This window comes from Tachysurus fulvidraco, chromosome 10 (assembly GCF_022655615.1).
Source record: "Tachysurus fulvidraco isolate hzauxx_2018 chromosome 10, HZAU_PFXX_2.0, whole genome shotgun sequence".
NCBI classification, from domain to species: Eukaryota; Metazoa; Chordata; class Actinopteri; order Siluriformes; family Bagridae; genus Tachysurus; species Tachysurus fulvidraco.
Genome location: NC_062527.1, coordinates 16,256,235 through 16,275,982, shown reverse-complemented (window position 1 = coordinate 16,275,982; position 19,748 = coordinate 16,256,235). Strand labels below are relative to the sequence as shown.

At 37.3% G+C, this 19,748-nt stretch overlaps 1 protein-coding gene across 4 annotated transcripts in view; it reads right to left on the bottom strand.

The window, feature by feature from the left end:
• Nucleotides 1-963: 963 nt before the first annotated feature.
• Nucleotides 964-19,748, bottom strand: part of wu:fb13g09 (ATP-binding cassette sub-family C member 5) — a 37,123-nt gene continuing 18,338 nt past the window's right edge. For 3 of the 4 annotated variants that reach the window (XM_047819391.1, XM_047819393.1, XM_047819392.1), the window contains 15 exons: nt 17,506-17,631; nt 17,117-17,234; nt 16,818-17,002; nt 16,321-16,467; nt 12,565-12,694; nt 12,326-12,479; nt 10,574-10,702; nt 9,742-9,928; nt 9,072-9,161; nt 8,208-8,400; nt 7,798-7,957; nt 7,615-7,693; nt 5,108-5,221; nt 3,790-3,960; nt 964-2,512 (listed from right to left, as the gene is read on the bottom strand). In XM_047819391.1, coding sequence (XP_047675347.1) covers nt 2,408-2,512; nt 3,790-3,960; nt 5,108-5,221; nt 7,615-7,693; nt 7,798-7,957; nt 8,208-8,400; nt 9,072-9,161; nt 9,742-9,928; nt 10,574-10,702; nt 12,326-12,479; nt 12,565-12,694; nt 16,321-16,467; nt 16,818-17,002; nt 17,117-17,234; nt 17,506-17,631 — 2,088 coding nt within the window. In that variant the 3' untranslated portion in view covers nt 964-2,407. The remainder of the gene's footprint in view (nt 2,513-3,789; nt 3,961-5,107; nt 5,222-7,614; nt 7,694-7,797; nt 7,958-8,207; nt 8,401-9,071; nt 9,162-9,741; nt 9,929-10,573; nt 10,703-12,325; nt 12,480-12,564; nt 12,695-16,320; nt 16,468-16,817; nt 17,003-17,116; nt 17,235-17,505; nt 17,632-19,748) is intronic. The other variant, XM_047819394.1, reaches the window with a different exon arrangement.

Below are 19,748 nucleotides of genomic sequence, written 5' to 3'. Positions count from 1 at the left end.
TGCTATTGAGTCCTGAAGCAGCTGAACAGATGGCCTTTCATGTTGTTTTTTTTCACTCTTATCGTAACAAATAAATATTAAACTATATTAAAGGTAAATTTTTATTCCAGTGTAACATATGTGACATGCACAGCAGTGGTCTTTATGGTGCAGGTGTGTTCCTTAATGATGTTTCTGTATAATTCTGCTTCTCTAACTATATATGTATCTTAGAGGGCAATAACCCAGTAACAGATGTCTGTACAATTAAATCCTAATTCAGTTCTCTAGAGTATAGTGTGTACTATACAAAGTTTTAGGCCACAGTGTTGTTGATCTCAGAAGGTGCTGATTAATTTTCCATGACAGCAGCTCTGACAATAGTTCAAGCCAGAGTGTTAATATTAATGCATTTTTTTTAATAAAATATTATTATTATAAAATAAATATGATTTACTCTAAATATGTTTCTGGTGAACACATATACAAAATCTCAGTTTGTTGTAAATCATGTAATTGTACATATTGTATAGTCTAATTGTTTTTCCCACCATCATATTTGGAAGAAGCCTCCAGTGTCAGTTGTAAAATTTCATTGACTTTGTACTTGAACAATTGACAAGAACATAAATCTAACCAGTTAATCTTTAAGCTTTTAGACATGGGAAAAGTCTTTGGGACTTATTTTAAAGACACAGCATGAAATACTGTATAACTTTAAATGGTTAAATATGCCTGATGGCTTTTTTTAATAAATGAAGAAATCTCCGTGGCATAAGAAAAATAAGACACTTCAGGACTTGTAACGTCACATTAATCTACATCACACCACCACATCGTTAATTCGTTTTCTCTCTCAGCATGATGTGTCCTGTTTCATTCCTTATAGACTGGATTATGAACTTTTCTGTATGGAGATTACAATTTCCCTTACAATTTCTTTATATCATCTTAAGCCACATCAACTCATAAGCCACATTAGTATACAGGTAATAAAAATAGGTGATTTATTGTAGGAAAACACATTTAATCAAAACAGCATTTTTATGACAAATGTGTAAAAAAACAACCCAACAAGAACATTTCAGTTCAACAGACAACAACTTCGTCTAATTTAGATAAACAACCATCATACACATAGCTTTTGTTCTCAGTGTAATTAATCATTCAGTCTCTCCCATAGGAATATCTGAATATCGGAGCACAGCAAAGAGAAAAATGGCCTCTTGCATGGATTCTATTTATTGGTGTGTGATTTTAGCCACCAGCTGATAAACACATGCGATGTTTTTGCTTTATAATCTGCGTTTTATAGAACGACTCTAATGGGGCTATTGAGATTTCGTATATAAAACATGTTTTCTAATTATGTTTTTTTTTTTTTGTGCACTTTGCAGATGTCAGATGGATCTGTATTATTTATTTATTTATTTATTTATTTATTTATTTATTTATTTATTTATTATCCAGGAGTCATTAGAGCTTCCCTTGAAAGCCCCTTCAGACCCCGTTCATCCTGAAAGGACTGACTCATTTAAACGTCAATCGCATTTGAGAACAACGATAGAACAGAGCTGAAAACGAGGACAGCACTAAGAATCTCAAAGCACTCGAGAAAGCTATAACTAAAATACCAGCTGCAGCGTTCCATCTCCGAAACACAGACCCTGACCGCACAACGCATTAGGCACAACATGAAGCAGATTATGAGCAAGAACTAAACCATCAGAGACCTGTTTCTGCTTTGTAGTTTTGACTTCAATGGAATGACTGACCCGTGTTTTGTTTTTTTGTTCATTATTTTCTTTGGTTACTTCACATTCTGCATGTCATCTTGTGCATTTTTGCAGCTTTTGTGCTATTGCAAATGTCCCAAGTACTTAAAAGTTTGTTGCTCATTAATACTGAAAAAAAAATTGTTTGTACTTGTGCAAAATTTGCTTCTGCCTGCATCCTAAACACCTTATTTGAAGAAGTTGCTGTTATGTATGCGGCAGAAATGTTCAGAATTAAAATTGTTCTCATTTCTCACACATTTTAAAAATAGAACTTCTCTCAAAAAAAACAACAACAAAAAAAACAACAACATTAATCCCACTTACTGCAAGTCTAAGCTATTATTGAGCTGATTTTATATATATATGACCATGTGAACATCTCAAACAATCACTATGTTCATTACGAATAGGCTGGTATTTTTCAGACAAGCTTCCGTTACAGCACTCTAATAACAATAATCAATCATTTTCTGAGCCACATTTGAGCTGAAAATACACTGCTCAATGCAGGAAAATGCCGGGCAACACTGAACACTAACATGCCCACTGATCTAACCACCAGACAATCCTCTTGTCCATCGACTTCATGCTATGAGGTGAGGTTTGGCAGAGAACTCAGTCTTGTGCCCAGCAGCGTGTCCAGCATCTGCTTAGATTCTCTCCGACTGGCTGACAGTCCTGTTCGCCTCCACCATGGCATGGAAATATGAGCTCTCGTTTGCCAGCAGATTTGATGGGCTGTCAAACTCCAAGACCTGGCTCACACAAGGGACAAGCATGCAGAGACATAAGGAGGTTAGTTAGACGTTATGTTCTGTACATTATAGATATACAGCCCACTCTGTCTATAGGCTTTTGTTTGGAAATAGACAACCATAAGATCAGCCATGAAAAGCTTTTTTTGGCTGGTAGCATGTTCTCTCCACAGCACTGACATTGACATGGTATTGAGTAGATGCCTGAAGTAAGCTACACAGTAAAGTGGTGACCAGAGAAAACTTTACAATAGTTTCCAGTAAAAGACTTTTTGTACTTAATGTTTCTTTTAATGAACATTTTAAAACTTCCAGAAGCCATCCGTGGATCCAGATATCCATTTCTCACTCTCATATATAACAAACTGAGGCCAATGTTGGGCTTTCAGACACCTTTAAATCATCCTATAAATCATTCAATCAACAGTGACCAGACATCCATTGATTTGAGGATCGGTGACAAAGTCGAGTTAATACTGACAGGATTGTTATGAACTTAAAGTCATATAAAAAGTGCTCGTTTTGCAAATGGGTGAACCATAAGTTTAGTTACCTGTGTTAGTTACTAGCTTTCTAATTCACATAACTTAAGATAACAATATAATAATAAGATGTATGAGATTATTTTTCTGCCCTGTATAGCATGTTTAATGTTAAACTCACGAGCCAGCCAAAAAAAAACAACTTTCAGTTGCCATAGTTACCACAAAGTAAGCTATAACAATAGAATAACAATACAAGTTTGCTAACAACAATTATTAAAATTAAAATGAAATTATAGTTACCATAGCAATCTATGGTCAAATTTAATAAAGAACCTTTTCATAAATAGAGTATATCAGCAAAAACCGAATAGTCTTGACTTAACAATATAACCACGATGTTATTTTAAATCACGGCAAAATATTTTACGGACAGTATTGTGGGTATCGCTGGCACTTTAAAACTACCTTGAACAATAAAATCTGCTATCGGTAGATATCTGTTTTAACAATTTCCACCATAATTTCCACAATGTTTACCAAATGTAACTGTTATGCTGGCAAACTGTTAATAAATCTAAATACTACAATATTCTGTAAATGTGTTAGTATTGTGAATATTAATGTGGATCATGTAGCAGCTGATGGTCGTTGGTTTATCGCTTTAAAGAAAGTTTATCACACAACCCGTTATGTGGTTTCTCTTTCAGCAAAGTTTTAAGGTTGAAGCTACAATCATTAACCAAAAATAGTCAAGAAAACAGTAATTGATATAAGGCAAGGCAAGGCACGTACACTGACCTGACCCTGGTCTAGTACAAGAACTCTGTCACAGGTGAGGACAGTATTGAGGCGGTGAGCGATGACCATCGTGGTGCAGCCTATGAAAGAGGTTCGGATCGTCTCCTGAATCAGCCGGTCTGTCTCTGTGTCGATGGCTGCTGTTGCTTCATCTAAAACCAAAATCTAACAGAAACAGGTTTGTGTTATGCAGTTGTGTGCATATGATACACATATTCACTTAGAAATAAATTAGATATGTTTAGATCTCTCTGCTGTTTGAGAGGTGAACCGCAGGGAAAAATGATTAACTTAAGTCTACAGCATCTTGAAAAACTCGAGTCTACTCCTGCTACTGAGTAAGGCCTTTGAGTTGCCGTGTAAGAAAGTGAAGCAGATGTTGCAGGTGGAGGCGGAGCTAATTTCTGGGCCAGAAATGAAGTAACTAGTCACAAATATTGCATGACAGAGATATTATTAGGATTAGGATATTCTTTCTTTTCCTTTCGTCTCTGGTAACCTATGTGACATATCTCTTGTTGGTGTGGAATTGAATAAAATGTGTATTTTGTGCTTGCTGTTATGCAATAAATAAATAAATAAATAAATAAATAAATAATTGATTGATTGATTTAGGATATTTTGTACATTATTATTATTATTATTATTATTATTATTATTATTATTATTATTATTATTATTATTATTATTATTAGTCTAGAAATTGTACAAACTGCAACTCTAAGTAACACACTGGCTAATTCAGTCTACACCAGATCATAAAGAAATTATTTGTATTATGATCTTCCTGACTTTTTTTTTTCTCATTTTCTTCCTTAAGCCTTAAGCATTTGAATTCCAAGCATTGTTTGAGCTTCAGCCATATGGTGGCAATGTTTCTCCATTTTGTAGGTACTGAAATTTATCAAAAAACTCCAAATGTGTGTGTGTAAAAATGATAAACCGCCTATAAGTTCCATCATCGCATGATGACAGCAAATAAATCTATAGGTAATGCTACAAAATGCAGTAACAATTTCAGACAGCCATGTTGGGAAAAAACAAACAACACATCCAAACCCTACTGTGCAGTTCTCTATAAGTCTGTATGCAGTTATAATGTAATAATATCCTGCCAATCTAACTTCCTGTTGTCTAGCAGCTGAGTGCATGTGTTCTGAATTGCACATATTCTATTAGGAATGACTCGGTGGTTCACGTGGGAAGGGAGGAAATCTACAGTTGGTTATGACTCTTGCATAAATGCACTCACTGGACCGTCGGAGTGAGCCTGAGTTTACATAAACAGCTGCGTGAAGGTGTGTTTTGGTACCTTGCTGTGTCTCAGCAGTGCTCTTGCCACACACAGTAGCTGCCTCTCCCCCACTGAGAAGTTCTCTCCGTTCTCGGTTACCTCGGAGTCAAAACCGTGAGGTAACTGGCTTACCTGCAAGCAATCCAAACATGTGTGACCTTTTAAATTCAGCATGAGAAAGCAGAAAATGAAATACAACAACTTGTATTCATGAGTCATCTGAGAGTCAGAAGGACAGGATGCAAACTTGTACACAGGATTTGTTAGAATACAAAAAAGAAGGCCAAAGAGCCAAGATTTAAGTAGTGAATTGATGATTACTACAACGCACTAATCCTTAAAGACATTGATGTTAAGGATTTCAAATGAAAGAGCAGCCAAACGGGGAGGCACGGTGGCTTAGTGGTTATCACGTTTGCCTCACACCTCCAGGGTTGGGGGTTCGATTCCCACCTCCGCCTTGTGTGTGTGGAGTTTGCATAACGAGATCCCGGTGAGGGAACAACTGTTTATAGCTGCTATAATGTACATAAAATAGGAGCTAACTTGTTCCATGAATGTTCTGACGACATGAAACATAACTACAGAGAAATTTTGACATTGTTTTTTTTTGAAGAAATTGTATCATTTGCTTTGGTACATGTTTGGAAAGTATCGTGTTTAACAAATAATCAGTTTCAGACTAGTAGTAATTATTTTCTGAGGTAATATGCAGCCAAAAATTTTCTTTGAATTATTTTCTTCTGATATTAATAAATGCTAGTTTCCACTCAACAGCTGCAATTGTTTATGCAAACTAACCTTAGTGTAAAACTCCCACATTCATCAGATCTGATCAGAGAGAAACTTAACTTTCTTTTATTTAGATGTGAAAAGCACACCTGATTGAAGTTCTGCTATCGTTTCCTTTTTCTGTTTTTAATTAAACAGAAGACCCAACATATGCGCTAACGCTATTTTAGAATTAATAACGCTCCTAATTGCAAAACTATACCTTTGTTGATGATGTGATTTAACAGACACATAGATTACAAAAAGAAATTCTAAGAGGATTCTATAGGAGCATGACAAATTTAGTTCATGTTTTTTTCTGAACCTTTAAAATCATCAGTAATGTGAGGGTAAGTGCAGATTTAGTGAAATAAGCAATATATGTTTGGGAGATTTAATTAAGCTACGGTGCGGTTTCTACATATTATTCATTTAAATGGTCTTTAAAAAAGATTTCCTCTTCTGCTGATTGTTTATTTAACAGCAGTGAGTGCAAATTCCGATTCGCTGACTGCACAATTTTTGCTTATATGACCTCACAAAACCCCACCACAGACATCAGCAGAGAAAGAGGAACGAAATCGTCCTCACGCATGACTAATGGTGTGATCAGTTTTGGTCCTTGGAGCTCTGAACTCCCATATTCATTAGTCATCTGAGAGAGAGAGAGAGTATGGATTCAATATGACTGGGTTCATTAGGATGCCAAAAGCAAAGATGACCCAACATTAGCAATCTATAATACCTTCAGGAGATTAAACCAGTGTGGGCTAAGATCTACAGGAACCATTGGTTTCAACGTATTCAAATTGCATTAGTGATATCTTTCAAAAGATCTTCTCCTTACACTTAATTATTCGTTTATTTATTTAGTAATGATTCCATGTTCCCAAATGCTAACATTGTCATTTTGTTTACGTGACATAACAGACACTAGTTAGAAGAATTAAAGCATTTTTTCTCTTGTACAATCCTTTGTGTGGCATCTAAGAGTAAGTATGAATTTAGCAGGTCAATTTGATAATAATAATAATAATAATAATAATAATAATAATAATAATAATAATAATAATCATTCGCAATCTGCTTTGGTTTGATTTTGATGGTGATAGAGATTTAAAGGTTTACCCAACGAGTTTGTTTTATATTATTATATATATTTTTAAGTTCTTAAATCCTACATTCATTAGTTTACTGAGAGGAAGTATTAATTCAGTAAAACTTTAGCATGACTAGAATGCTCATAGAAAAGATCTATGATGCTAAACAATCCAAACTGGCTTATTGTTTGTAATATTGCCTAATATAATGCCTAAAGAAAAATAGAAAGAATGGTGAAAACACTGATAAGTCTTTAATTTGTCTTCACCCCCTTTGTTCGAACTATGTATACGTCTTCAGTTAGACTTTAAGGACATCTAACAAGGCAGAGCAGCTCTGAAATAAATTTCAGGGCCAGAAATGAAATATGGAAACCAGCCACATCCTTTAAACTATAACAACAATATAATACATACCTATTATATATTATATCACAATATATATCCTAGATCCCTTTGAAATGGTTTTGATAGAATTATTCCAAGTTTAGAAACACTTACAAGCCAAACTGACATTAAAAGGTTTCCTCCCCTGATGTTTTTAATTTAGGAGTTCCAGGTTTGCTCTTGTCCCAATTACATGGCTGTGGCATCATCGAGAAACAAACCCGAATGCAATTTGTTGACCTTTGCACATGAGCTCTCCTCACTCACCATCTCTTTGATGTGTGTTCTCTCCAGTGCGTCCCAGACCTGCACGTCCGTGTACTGGCCCCAAGGGTCTAGATTTGACCTGAACACAAAAAAAAAACCAGGAACATGTTGTACTAGTCTGCAATTCCAGGTCTGGACAAGTGCGTGAGCTGTGTCGAGCTGTGGCTGTGATGTAAACAGTACCTGACAGTACCAAGGAAGAGAACAGGCTCTTGGGGGATGACTGACAGCTTGCTTCTCAAGGCTTCCAAGCCTATGTGAGCGATGTTGACACCATCGATGATGATGGATCCCCCGCTGAGCTCCACCAGTCTGAAGAGTGCTACGCCAAGTGAAGATTTACCTGAGGATACCAGAGGGCAAAGTCTGTACTTATTTCTATCATTGCAAATCAAAACTTACAGTACTAAGATCTCATGCATTACTGATATCAGTAAGAAATATCCAACTTCCTCTGAATGATGTAACGGGGAGGGAAGTGGAGTCACTTGGATTAGCTGAAAAACAACTTTGAGACTGGCTTGTGATCTTTATTTGCTACAAATAAGTAGTTCAAATGACCTCTCTGAGCCAACTAGGAAGGGCATACACACCTGAGCCAGTCCGGCCGACAACGCCCAGTTTCTCCTCTGGGAGAACGTCGAAAGTGATGTTCTTTAGCACCAGGGGTAATTCGGGCCGATAACGCATCTCCACGTCCTGGAATCTGATTCTACCTTTCTGTGGCCAATCGGATGCAGGAGCAGAAGCATCCTTGATCTGCTGAGTTGTTTCTGTCTCCAGATTCTAAATATGCAAAGGTTACAAATTTCATTTATACTTGCTTTTACCAATGCATACACAAGAAAAAAGATCTAGTTCTGTGTCTCAAATAATACACTTATGTAATATTCTACACAGTTACTTTACTTATTCCATTAAGAGTGTTTGCATTTCTATCATTGCTTTTACATATGTAGTTATTTACTCCCTGGGTCAAAACCTTGTTGTGTCTCATCTCTACATTGACTCTGACAAGAGTAAAAACTTGTTAATGAAACAAAACATAATTGTTTTATTGCATAATTGTCTGAATTACTACTTTGGTTTTAATTATTATAATTCATTGTGCTTCTTCAGTGAGCTATTTTATGTAACTAAATCTAATTTTAGCTGAATATGTTGGAGGTAGCGCATTTTACTAACAGGAGATGTGTTCCTGTTCTGTTTATATGAGAATGTGGACAAAAGTGTAAACTCAGCAGGGATGTTTCCCCACAGTGCCCTTGGAGTGTAATGAGCTGATGGCTTCTGAGTGCTGCGCTGTTCCTGTACTGAGTGTTCTGCTCCGATACTGAATGCTGAATTCCTATACTGAACACACTATTCTAATTCTGAGTCTTCTCTACCAATACTGAAAATGTTGTTCCGATACTGAAAGATTCGTTCCAATGTTTACTGTATGTTTGTACAATCACCTTGATGTAATGATCGATCCTCTCCACTGATATAAATCGAGCCTCAACTTCAGCTAGAAGTCTAATGGTGAACTGAAACAGGCCTGTTAGCTGGAATAAAGACAGGACACAGTGGGTAAGAAACACATCCTTGCTTAACAGTTGTATGATGTCCGGGTCTGTGGGACCCATATTCATAAACATCAATAAAAAACTTTGCTTCCTTCTAAATTTGTTGATTTTTTCCCATTCATAACTTGAGTAAATTTGATTAAAAATGTGATGTAATAAAGGTAAAGGGAAAATATTAACCATATATGCTGTTTATATTGCTTGTATTTGGGATGAAGTAAACATCTGTAGAGTATTTTAACATCAAATTCTTGATTGTGTTGAATAAAAAAACCCAAAAAATGCAGCGGGTCACCAGACCCACGAACACTGGCTGAGTAACAAACATACTAACATCATACAAGGGTTAACATGTAACAGCATTAGCCTATTAGGCTAAATATTACTCTCAGATACAGATCGCATAAAGGTCTTTTAATTACAAAAAAGCTAGTAACAAAGACAATAATATCATATAACATATTGTGCTGTGTTAATACAAAGTGATCAGTATTGTCAGTATGAAGATCCTCCATGAACTTTAATGTAAGTGTGTGTTAAAGGTTTGAGGGATGAGCACCTGCACAGCATAGGAGATGGCCAGCCCGGAATACGCCGGAGAGATATGTCCCTGCATGACAACAATCAGCAGTGCCACAACGGTAGTGAGTATAATGCTGATGAGGTCCAAACGCACCGCAAGCCAGCGAATGGCACAGCTGAACAGGTAGTAGGGAGCTTGGTTAGTGTCTAACAGCTCTTGATATCTGGAGAAACACACAAAGTGATTTAAAACATTGGTTTGTTTTCTATGTATCTACATTTCTCTCATTTAATCCTTTCTTACAAGAAAAAAAAGATTCCCACTCTGCTTTCAAAAATATTAATTTTCGTGAAAACGAAAACGTATAAAACGTATTGTTTTATAACTATTTCAGTATTAATCACATTATACAAATAATACACTGTATATATATATTTATGTTGGATTATATTTATTTACTGCATCTATTAGAATCCATTAGATCTTGTTTTAAGTCAATGAATCCATGCATGTGAGTCTATCATAACCATAATCATTTGTATGTATAACTACAACTGATTATGAGATCAAGCATAATTTATTTATTTAAAAAACAAAACAAACAAACAAAAAAAAAAAACAGACAAAAATTTGTTATTTAGGAAGACAGGAAGAAGAGAGCAAAAATAAGAATACACAAAAAGTAAACACATTTGTATGTACGTACGGTACAAGGCAAATGCATGTAGTATTTAATGTTAGGTTTCATAGAAAAGCATATTATCAAATAAATAGATAGATTTTTATAGATTTAATATTAACGTGCGCATACTTTTAATAAAAAAGCTGTACAAGCAGTGCGTTAGTGCAGACAGGCATGGAATCTTACCTGCGAAGGAAGTCTGGTCCCCTGCTATAGGCATGGATAGTGGACAGACCCTGCAGACTGCTGGTAAGGTGAGAGGTGAAAGGCGATTGGCTGATGTTCTCCAGCCTTTTCAGCTCACGAATCAGCACACTTTTGAGAAAGAAAGAAAAAAAAACCTCACACCTCAGCCAACTTATAAGTCCCATTATATTCTCAGTGAAGCAGGGCTGAAGGGTGACCGATCATAGCCGTCCAGCTGATCACACCTTCCATGTGACAGGTTAGTAACTTATAAGATGGACACCCACAGGGGACAATAAGTGTGCTGCTGAAGGCTTCAAGGAAGAGGCTGTGTCACTGCTGAAGCCTCAGTTCTAATTTATAGGACCTTTTATAAGCCCTGCCACTTCAGCGCTAAAACCAGCAGGACAGCACAACCTCAGCCGGCAGCCATGTGAGAGATGGGCCTTTACTGGCTAAAGGTGGGCTGATTTCTACTTTTAGACACAAAATGAAATGGGTAAAGGCTGCAAATAAAAGGACTGCTATGAATCACCCTTTTCTCATTATAGGGATTGGGATGAGAATGAGAGAGAAAATGGACAAAGCATGAAAAAATAAATAAATACCCTGCTTCTAGAAACAGGGGCTGTTTAGAAATGATGTTCATTCGGCTAATAAAAAGAGGTGCATTTTTGGTGCTTTGTTAGAAAATCCATTATAAGAGAGAAAATAGTTAAGTTCAGCTGAGCTTACTTCTGCCATTTTTTTCATAATCTTCCATTCGTCAACCTATGTTTTCCTCAGCACCAAAATAAATAATAAAACTGTTAATAAAATAAAAATACTCCCAAAGGAGGTCACAATAATGCCTTTATAATAAATGATGTGCAGATTGTGAGATTTCTTTTCCTTTTCACACAGAACTTTAGTTTTTGTTTTTTTTGGAGTTAAAAATGCTTGACAAATTTTCCACAAAAACAAAGAAGAACCTAGAAATAAGAAATGTCCCTAACGCTACACTCTGCTAATTTGCATAATGGAATCTGATTGGCACTTACATTTTATGACACAATAACCCTTTACTTCCATGCGTAATACGTCCAAGGTGACTTTTCAACCATTTTTAGGTGAAGAAATGGGGTTTCTGAACAGAAATTTGGAAAGTATCCTAATTCCCTTATACATTTCTTTAACTCCTTTCCTTATATCTCACCACCTCTCACTGAAAATGGGAGGGGGGGGGGAAGCACAGGAAAAATCATATACAATAACATAACTCAGTGAATACACATCACTGAAAACATTATTACACACACTAATTCTGTATTTGTGCTTTTCATCAAATGATTCACTTGAAGTGGAGCATTTATTCAGTTTGCTTATGCCACAAGGTACAATAAAAAACTTCTATGTTCGAAGCTACCGTGTGTCCTTCATCCACAAGCTTTGATTTATCAAAGCGTGTTTAATGAATTGATATGTTCTTAAAGACAGCAGGCTTCAGCCTAGGTATGGGTCATGTCTTGAGAGATGTGGGATGAAGGATTCAAGAATGCTTGACTTAGAGTATTGGGATGCAACCCACACATTGCTCAGGTTCTCAAGGCGTTTCAGTCTATTACAGTTCCATAATCTTTCAGTTATATATTCCAGTCAACTCTCCTGAGCACCTAGTTGAAGTCTGAACTCCAAACACTTCTTTAACATGGACGTTCGAGCTCCAAGTTCAAGGCCCGATCTTAAATTACATAAATATCATTGACGCCTAACCTGGAGATCCGACTGATGAAGTAGAAGAAGGCTGCAAGAGGGATGATGGCGAACAGGAACCAAGGGAAAACGGCGGACACCACTCCTAGACAGAATAGCATCAATGTTATGTTTTGTAGCAGCAGCTCCACATGAACGGCCAGGCGTACATCCACTGCAACGAGAGCAAGAAAATCAGTGAAAATGTTTCAATCTAGCTGACAGGAGAGAAATGTTAGGCAGGGAAATCTCACGCTAACCTTCATCCATGTCTTTGGAGAAGCGATTCAGGATGCGTCCTAAGGGAGTCGTATCAAAGAAACGCATTGGGCTGAGGAGGAGAGTCTTAAACAGCTTATCGTGTAGAGCCGAGGCTGCCCGTAAGGTACACTGCGGCACAAAAAACATGCATTAATTATTAAAACGCAACCTTTCATAATGCAAATGTTAACAATTCCACAATGCAAACAACAAAACAAACAAACAAACAAAAAACAACAACACATAAATGAATTAAAGAGAGAAAAGCACCAGAGCACAAAGAAACAGAGGCCCAGCAGGGGCTGAGAAAAGTCCCAGACTGCTCCAGCTATATACACACACTATCTAACACGTCACGCTAACATTTCTTGAAAGTCCTTGCTTTTTTTAATTTAGAGATGAAATATTACTTTGTAGGTGTCAAGCTTAAGCTTTTCTACAGTATATGAAAAATCACGTAAATAACATTGTTTGCATTAAAAAACAGTGTGTTTGTAATTTAAAGTTTTTTCCCACTATAATATTAAAGACCCTAAATATTCCCATTCCCACAACTGAAAAATTAACGAACATTAGTGACACATGGACACAAAAGAAAATCAGCTGTCCCTAAGTTCCCTAATGCACTGTCGGGTCTGTTTAATGGGCAAGAAGATTGTGAGAGATCCAGAGAGACATAGCAAACACAAGCCTTTTCTTGCTGAGAGCCATAGAAGTGGACAGATAAATGGATTTAGCCTGCAGGCAATTTCAATAACAGAGCAGAGAAAATAAAACCTTAGAAGACACGCAGCAGATAAAATGAAAAAGCTAGACAATTAGCAATGGCTATGTCAGTGGAGCAATGAACCCTTATTATACAGCAAAAGGAAATAGGACACATGACCTCTGGTAATGATTTTCTTTATATTGGGAATATATGTTTGTGTTTAAAGGTTTATTGACACAATTGTAACACAACCAAAGAGTCAGTGTGATATCGGTGTACAAGACACTCTTGAAAAGAACAGATCAACCTGTGCTGGAGACTGAAGTGTTAGGCTGAGAGTCTCCATGGCAAGGATGTGTAATATTAAAGAAATTATTGAACGTCACATACTGAACTGTCATGTTATGTCATTCATAACATGATTATTAAGTTTATAATTGTGTTGCAGTGTAGTTACAATTACATTTCTTCCCTTTATTCTTCCTCTTTAACCCGACCAACCTCACCTCTACTGATAAAACTGTATACACCTCACATGTTGCTTTACAAAGAATATATATATATATATACGGGTGAAGCTCATTTTCAGGCTAAAGAAATGTAAATAGAAGCCTGAATGAAAAAGCTAGCAATGTTACATGGAAATCTTGTGAGAAGCATAGCCTGGGTGTACAGTATGCTCAATGTACAGGATTAGTCATCAAAACAGACTTTACTATTTTCACAAAAATTAGAAAATCTATGACACTTTTTTTGTCATTCTTTAAGATATCCTGGATTATTGTTTTCACAACACAAAGATACATTTCCATCTATCCATCCATCCATCCATCCATCCATCCATCCATCCATCCATCCATCCATCCATCCATCCATCCATCCAGCTATCCATCTATCTATCCATCCAACCATCCATCCATTTTCTCTCCTGGGTTGTGACGAAAGTGGATTCTATCTCGGGGGACTTTGGGCACAAGGCAGGATATACCATAGACGCAGTGGTGTAGTCTAGTTTTTTGTAGTGAGTATACTGTGACACCCCCCCCCCCCCACACCCATCCTAGAGCGACACCCCATAGGCACCATCACTCACTAATGCATAAAATATGCATCTACATGTAATTGAGAGCATTATTAAATTGCTTATGTGTTATCAACATTCCAATTTATGATAAGCAACAAAAGACAGTCAGCTGATAAAACCTGTGCTCCAGGTCCCATATTCATATAACATTTAAGGCTAAATGTAGCTCTTAAAGGTATAAAGTTCACCCAAAAATGAAAATTGTGTTATTTCCTGACCCTCAAGTTGTTCCAAAACTGTATGAGTTTCTTTCTTCTGTTTAACACAAAAGATGATATTTTGAAAAATGTTGGTAATCAGACAGTTGGCAGCACACTCCTACTGTGAAAGTCAATGGGTGCTGCCAACTGTCTGATTACATTTAGCCTTAAATGTCAATTTTCAGTGTACATTTAAGAGTGAACAATAAACATTTGTTCAGTTTTATCACCAACACTCTTTCATTGCAGAATATTATGAACTGAATGAACTGGTAGTTTACAAAGCTTTCCAAATACATTTGTACTCGGGCTGTGGGTGAAATGTCACCCGAAGCTGCTGTACTTTAGGCGCAGGCTTCCAAAACACTCAGAGTGTAGTTTGGGTCTGCTTTCGTTTCAGATCTTCTTTTACATTAGTTAGTTAATTTCAAATTTGCGCCACAAAACACCGCCAAGCAACTGATTTTCCTCCTTGGTAGGTGACGTCAGATCAGGTCACAGGCCACGGAAGCCCCAATGGTCCAAAAACGTTAGTCATTCGCAATCGCAACCACAGTCTGTGTTCACAACACAGACAGGGTGAATTTATGAATGAAAGTTCTGTCACAAAACAATATTGTTACGTATCCTCATGCTTTTTAAGTGGGTATACGGAAATCCTTGGCATTTCCTAGTGGGTATACGGCGTATACCTGCGTATCACGTAGACTACACCACTGCATAGACGGGTGCCCACCTATTACAGTGCACACTGACACACCCATTCACACTCTATGAGACGTGGTAGCCTAGTGGTTAAGGTGTTGGACTTGTTGGACTACCAATCTGAAGATTTTGAGTTCGATTCCTATGTCCACCAAACTGCCACTGCTGGGCTCCTGAGCGAGGACCTTAACCTTCAATTGCTTGGTTGTACAAAAAAATGAGATGAAATGTAAGTTGCTCTGGATAAGGGCATCTGCTAAATACTGTAAATGTAAATGTCTATGAACAATTTAGAAATGCCAATCAGACTACAACACGTGTTTGAGCTGGAGAGGGAGCCTGAAGGAGACCACTGAATTACATGATGTTTTCCAAACTCCACACACAGGGCAGAGTTGGGAAGCGGCCCACAACCTCAGATGTGTATTGAGAACATCTGTGTGAGGCTAATAAAGCTGTGACATGTGTGGACAATTAGTTACTGAAACATTTCTATCTGTAAGAACATAGACCACAGAGGCAATGTCGATATATAGAAGAGTTTGTTTTTTTTCCAAAAAAAAAAGTCATTGGTATTCATATAGACATAGTGTATGTACAGAATCTACAGACTTTGTAAAACATGTAGCAAACAAATGGTAACCTATCTGTCGTGTAAACAATGTTCACAATTATTACCAGCCAATTCATGAGCTAACCTGACAGGATTTTTAAGTTCAAATGAACATAGCTTCATGAACATGAACAAGCTAACCTGACAGAATTTCTGACAGAACTTTAAAGTCAAATGCATAAATGTTTAAAAAAAGTTAGACAGTTAGCTAGAATGAGCTAACCTGACAGATTTTCTGAGTGTCTTAGTGAGATTTAGCACTCTTCATAACCTTTATTGCTAGCTGGATAATGTCAGCTAATTTTACAGGATATCTGAGCATGTGCTTTCTGCTCATAAAGTTATGAATGGTGTTGAAAAGCCCTGGCTTAAATCAAAGTAATGAATTTTTCTGATGTCTTTAAGGTTAGATGTCAGAAAAAAAATCCAGAGATGAAATGTTACCTTGATGAGCACGACGCCCCGCATGCTCTTGAAGAAGAGCGCCATTCCCATGGACAGGGCATAGATGCTGGAGTAATACTGAATGTGAGGGTTGAGTCTCATGCTATTGCTCACCACACTCTCGTTCCCATGTAATACTGTTAAATTCTAAACAGACACACAAATACACACAAAAAATGCCAAACTCAGACGTGTTTACAGAAAACAGCAACAAAAATAGATGCGACACCAGCATCTGGGCTGTCATTTTTCCTCAGAGAAAATTATGTTCTATGTTCATTGTGGCATTTCTAATTAGCGCTGGGACTGATGTTCGTTTTTGCAGAGCAGCAAAACACAGATTTGTTTAGCATTATAAAGAGGCACTAAAGGAATTTTTCACACTGAAACACAAACACTGCTAACAGTTATGGGTGAGAAGCAGATTATGGCCTTATAATGGATTCTACATCATTTGGTTTTTATCAGCATTAGTGTTCCAGCTGAGGTTCACTCACCCCACTGCCCTGCTTGATCCAGTGACTGAGCCACCAGTCACTGAAGGCTATGCTGCCTGTGGTGAAGAGGAAGAACAGGATATTGATAACGAAGACCAGGGGTCCTCCAGCAGCCTTGATGTAAGCGGAGTAGACGGCCCAGGTGACCGCTCCATGGCCTTTCTCCTCAACCTGCATGAGCTGGTCTATTTGATAGTGTATCAAAGATTATGGAGAAAAGATCAGAGTACTGTGACTCATTTCTAGCCTGAAAAGTCAGCTAAGCATAGTGCGTTATTGTCAGAGTCCACAGCTCTTACCGCCTCTCGTACTCTCAGTGGGCTGCTTTGCTGCCATACTGATGACAGAAGCGCACAGCACATTCGAGTCCTTCTCCTCTCCCCCCTGCTGGTTTTTCAAGTTTTTACTCACCAGGTTCTGAGAAAGAGCATCAAAGTCTGAGTTATAAATCATGACAGCTAGAACAATAAATGTTCGGTCATTAAATATGATAGTGACAAAGTCTTATATAATAGGCACTACATTCATAGATCAATGCACTCATAAAATTTAAACGCCAGGAATGAATTAACATTTCTAAAACAGCAGCCTTGTAGGCCATGCTTCATGAATTGTGCAAAAGGCAATGTGAACCTCTCCATGAGCAAGTGACCCTGGTGTTTTCCCCAAGTGTGGTGGCAAGCTGTACCTCCTGCTGTACACTGGTGATAAGCATGGCGTAGTCACGACCTCGAGCCAGCAGCTGCCCATGCGTGCCTTGCTCCGCAATCTGCCCGTCCTTCATCAACACAACCTCATCACACTCCACCAGGTACTGACAGAGAAGAGATTTAAAGCAAACTGATCGATAAATATAAGGAAAACTGGGCAGATATGAGAATGCTTGCATTGATAAAGATTCATAACACGCTATACTGTTCCTCAAAAGATATCTCTACAGGGAAACATATCAAAAGGAAGTCGATGCATAATTGAACAACCACTTAAGGCTTTAAAGAAATACTTTTCAACCAACTATCTATTTAATGCATCTTTATCTGCATTTCCCTTTACCTCTATCCAGCGACTGGAGTTGTGTTCATTAATCTTTACTGAATCATCACGACTTCTGGGGACATGAATGAGAGCAAGCATTAATATCTATTTGTGGAAGTGTCCAGTGAAAAATTTTACTTTATGCAAATGTGAAGAGATTTGGTGAAGTGGCTACCAAACGGAGTGAAGACGTTTGGGTGAAGATCACACATTACGTCTCCTTCAGAATGTTTCATTTTAGAAGCAATAAAACCGATTCTTTGTCAAGTGGAACGCTAGCTGTGCCACCCACTTGAGAAACGTCATCGCTATACTGTAGCAAGCAGGAGTAGGAACACCTACTAATGACTTCATAGTCTCGCAAAGATGAAACAACTGTACGTGTGAATATGAAAGTGCAGATATTGTCATTAAATGCTAATGAATCATATTTTGTTTCAGTATGTTACAATCTCTATAGTCACTGTGTACACATGCTGAATCACAGGGCAGTGTAACACACACAAGAAAGTGCTGACTACTCTATTCCCACAAACACAATACTGCTATAATTGACAGTGGAGAGATTATTTATGTTAATAAATAGCCCTATGGTTAAGTTCATATATAAATAGACAGTGATACAATGTTTGAAATTTAAATGGTAAAGATAAATTTAATATATATTCATTTATTGCTATGTTTATTAGTTCTAATTATCTTGTATCTTGTTTATTTGACACTCATCTTGTTTCAATTCATCATCGTTGTCGTATATATACCGCATTTCTCTATATTAATATAGTTATATATACTAATGTCTGATGTTGATTTTTCAACCATTGTAATACATTCATTCATTCATTCATTTTCTACCGCTTTATCCGAAAAGAATAATAAATTAATTATATTTATTCATTCATTTTCTATCGCTTATCCGAACTACCTCGGGTCACGGGGAGCCTGTGCCTATCTCAGGTGTCATCTGGCATCAAGGCAGGATACACCCTGGACGGAGTGCCAACCCATCACAGGGCACACACACACACACACTTTCATTCACTCACACACTCACACACTACGGACAATTTTCCAGAGATGATTTTCCAGGGGAGGAAACCGGAGTATCCGGAGGAAACCCCCGAGGCACGGGGAGAACATGCAAACTCCACACACACAAGGTGGAGGCGGGAATCGAACCCCCAACCCTGGAGGTGTGAGACGAAACCCCCCCCCCCCCCCAATTGTAATACATATTATTAAAAATTATAAAACCTATTAGCAGTGCATTCAGTGTCTGAATCTAACCAAAAGAGTCTCCATACTGTTTTTTCTCTGTTGTTCTGGTATTATTGACCCTAAGAAGACTGAAGTCACATCCCCAGTAAGGATGAGTGATCCAGTTCCAGTGGCAGTTGTACTCAGCCAAGCCATGAAAATCCCTGCTCCGTGTATTACAGATAAAGCATTAATGCTTTGTATTACAAGGAGTTCCTTTTTTTCTCTCCACACTTCCTCTATTTTTTTCTCTGCTATACAGTAGGTTAATCTTGCCTTTGCCCTGTCTTTAAGATTTATTTTCTTCCCAGAACTCTTCAGTGAAACCTAACTTGCACTTTCTTTCTCTGGAACCTTAGACAATGGAAATACATTTAGACTGTTGTGAAATACACAACAGATTTGCCAGTAAACTTAATTTTTTCAATAACATACTCTATGCGTATATATGTTTTGAATTAATAATGTACATTATTAATATATTAATGCAATACTGTATTATAGAATTATCAAACTTTCTTAGACTGTTGCTATAGTAACAGCTTACTCAGGGATTTGCATGATGGACTTTCCACATGAACAGATTTAAAAATGTGTGTCATTCTTGATATGATGAAGTTTTCTGTGAGGAGGTGTTTT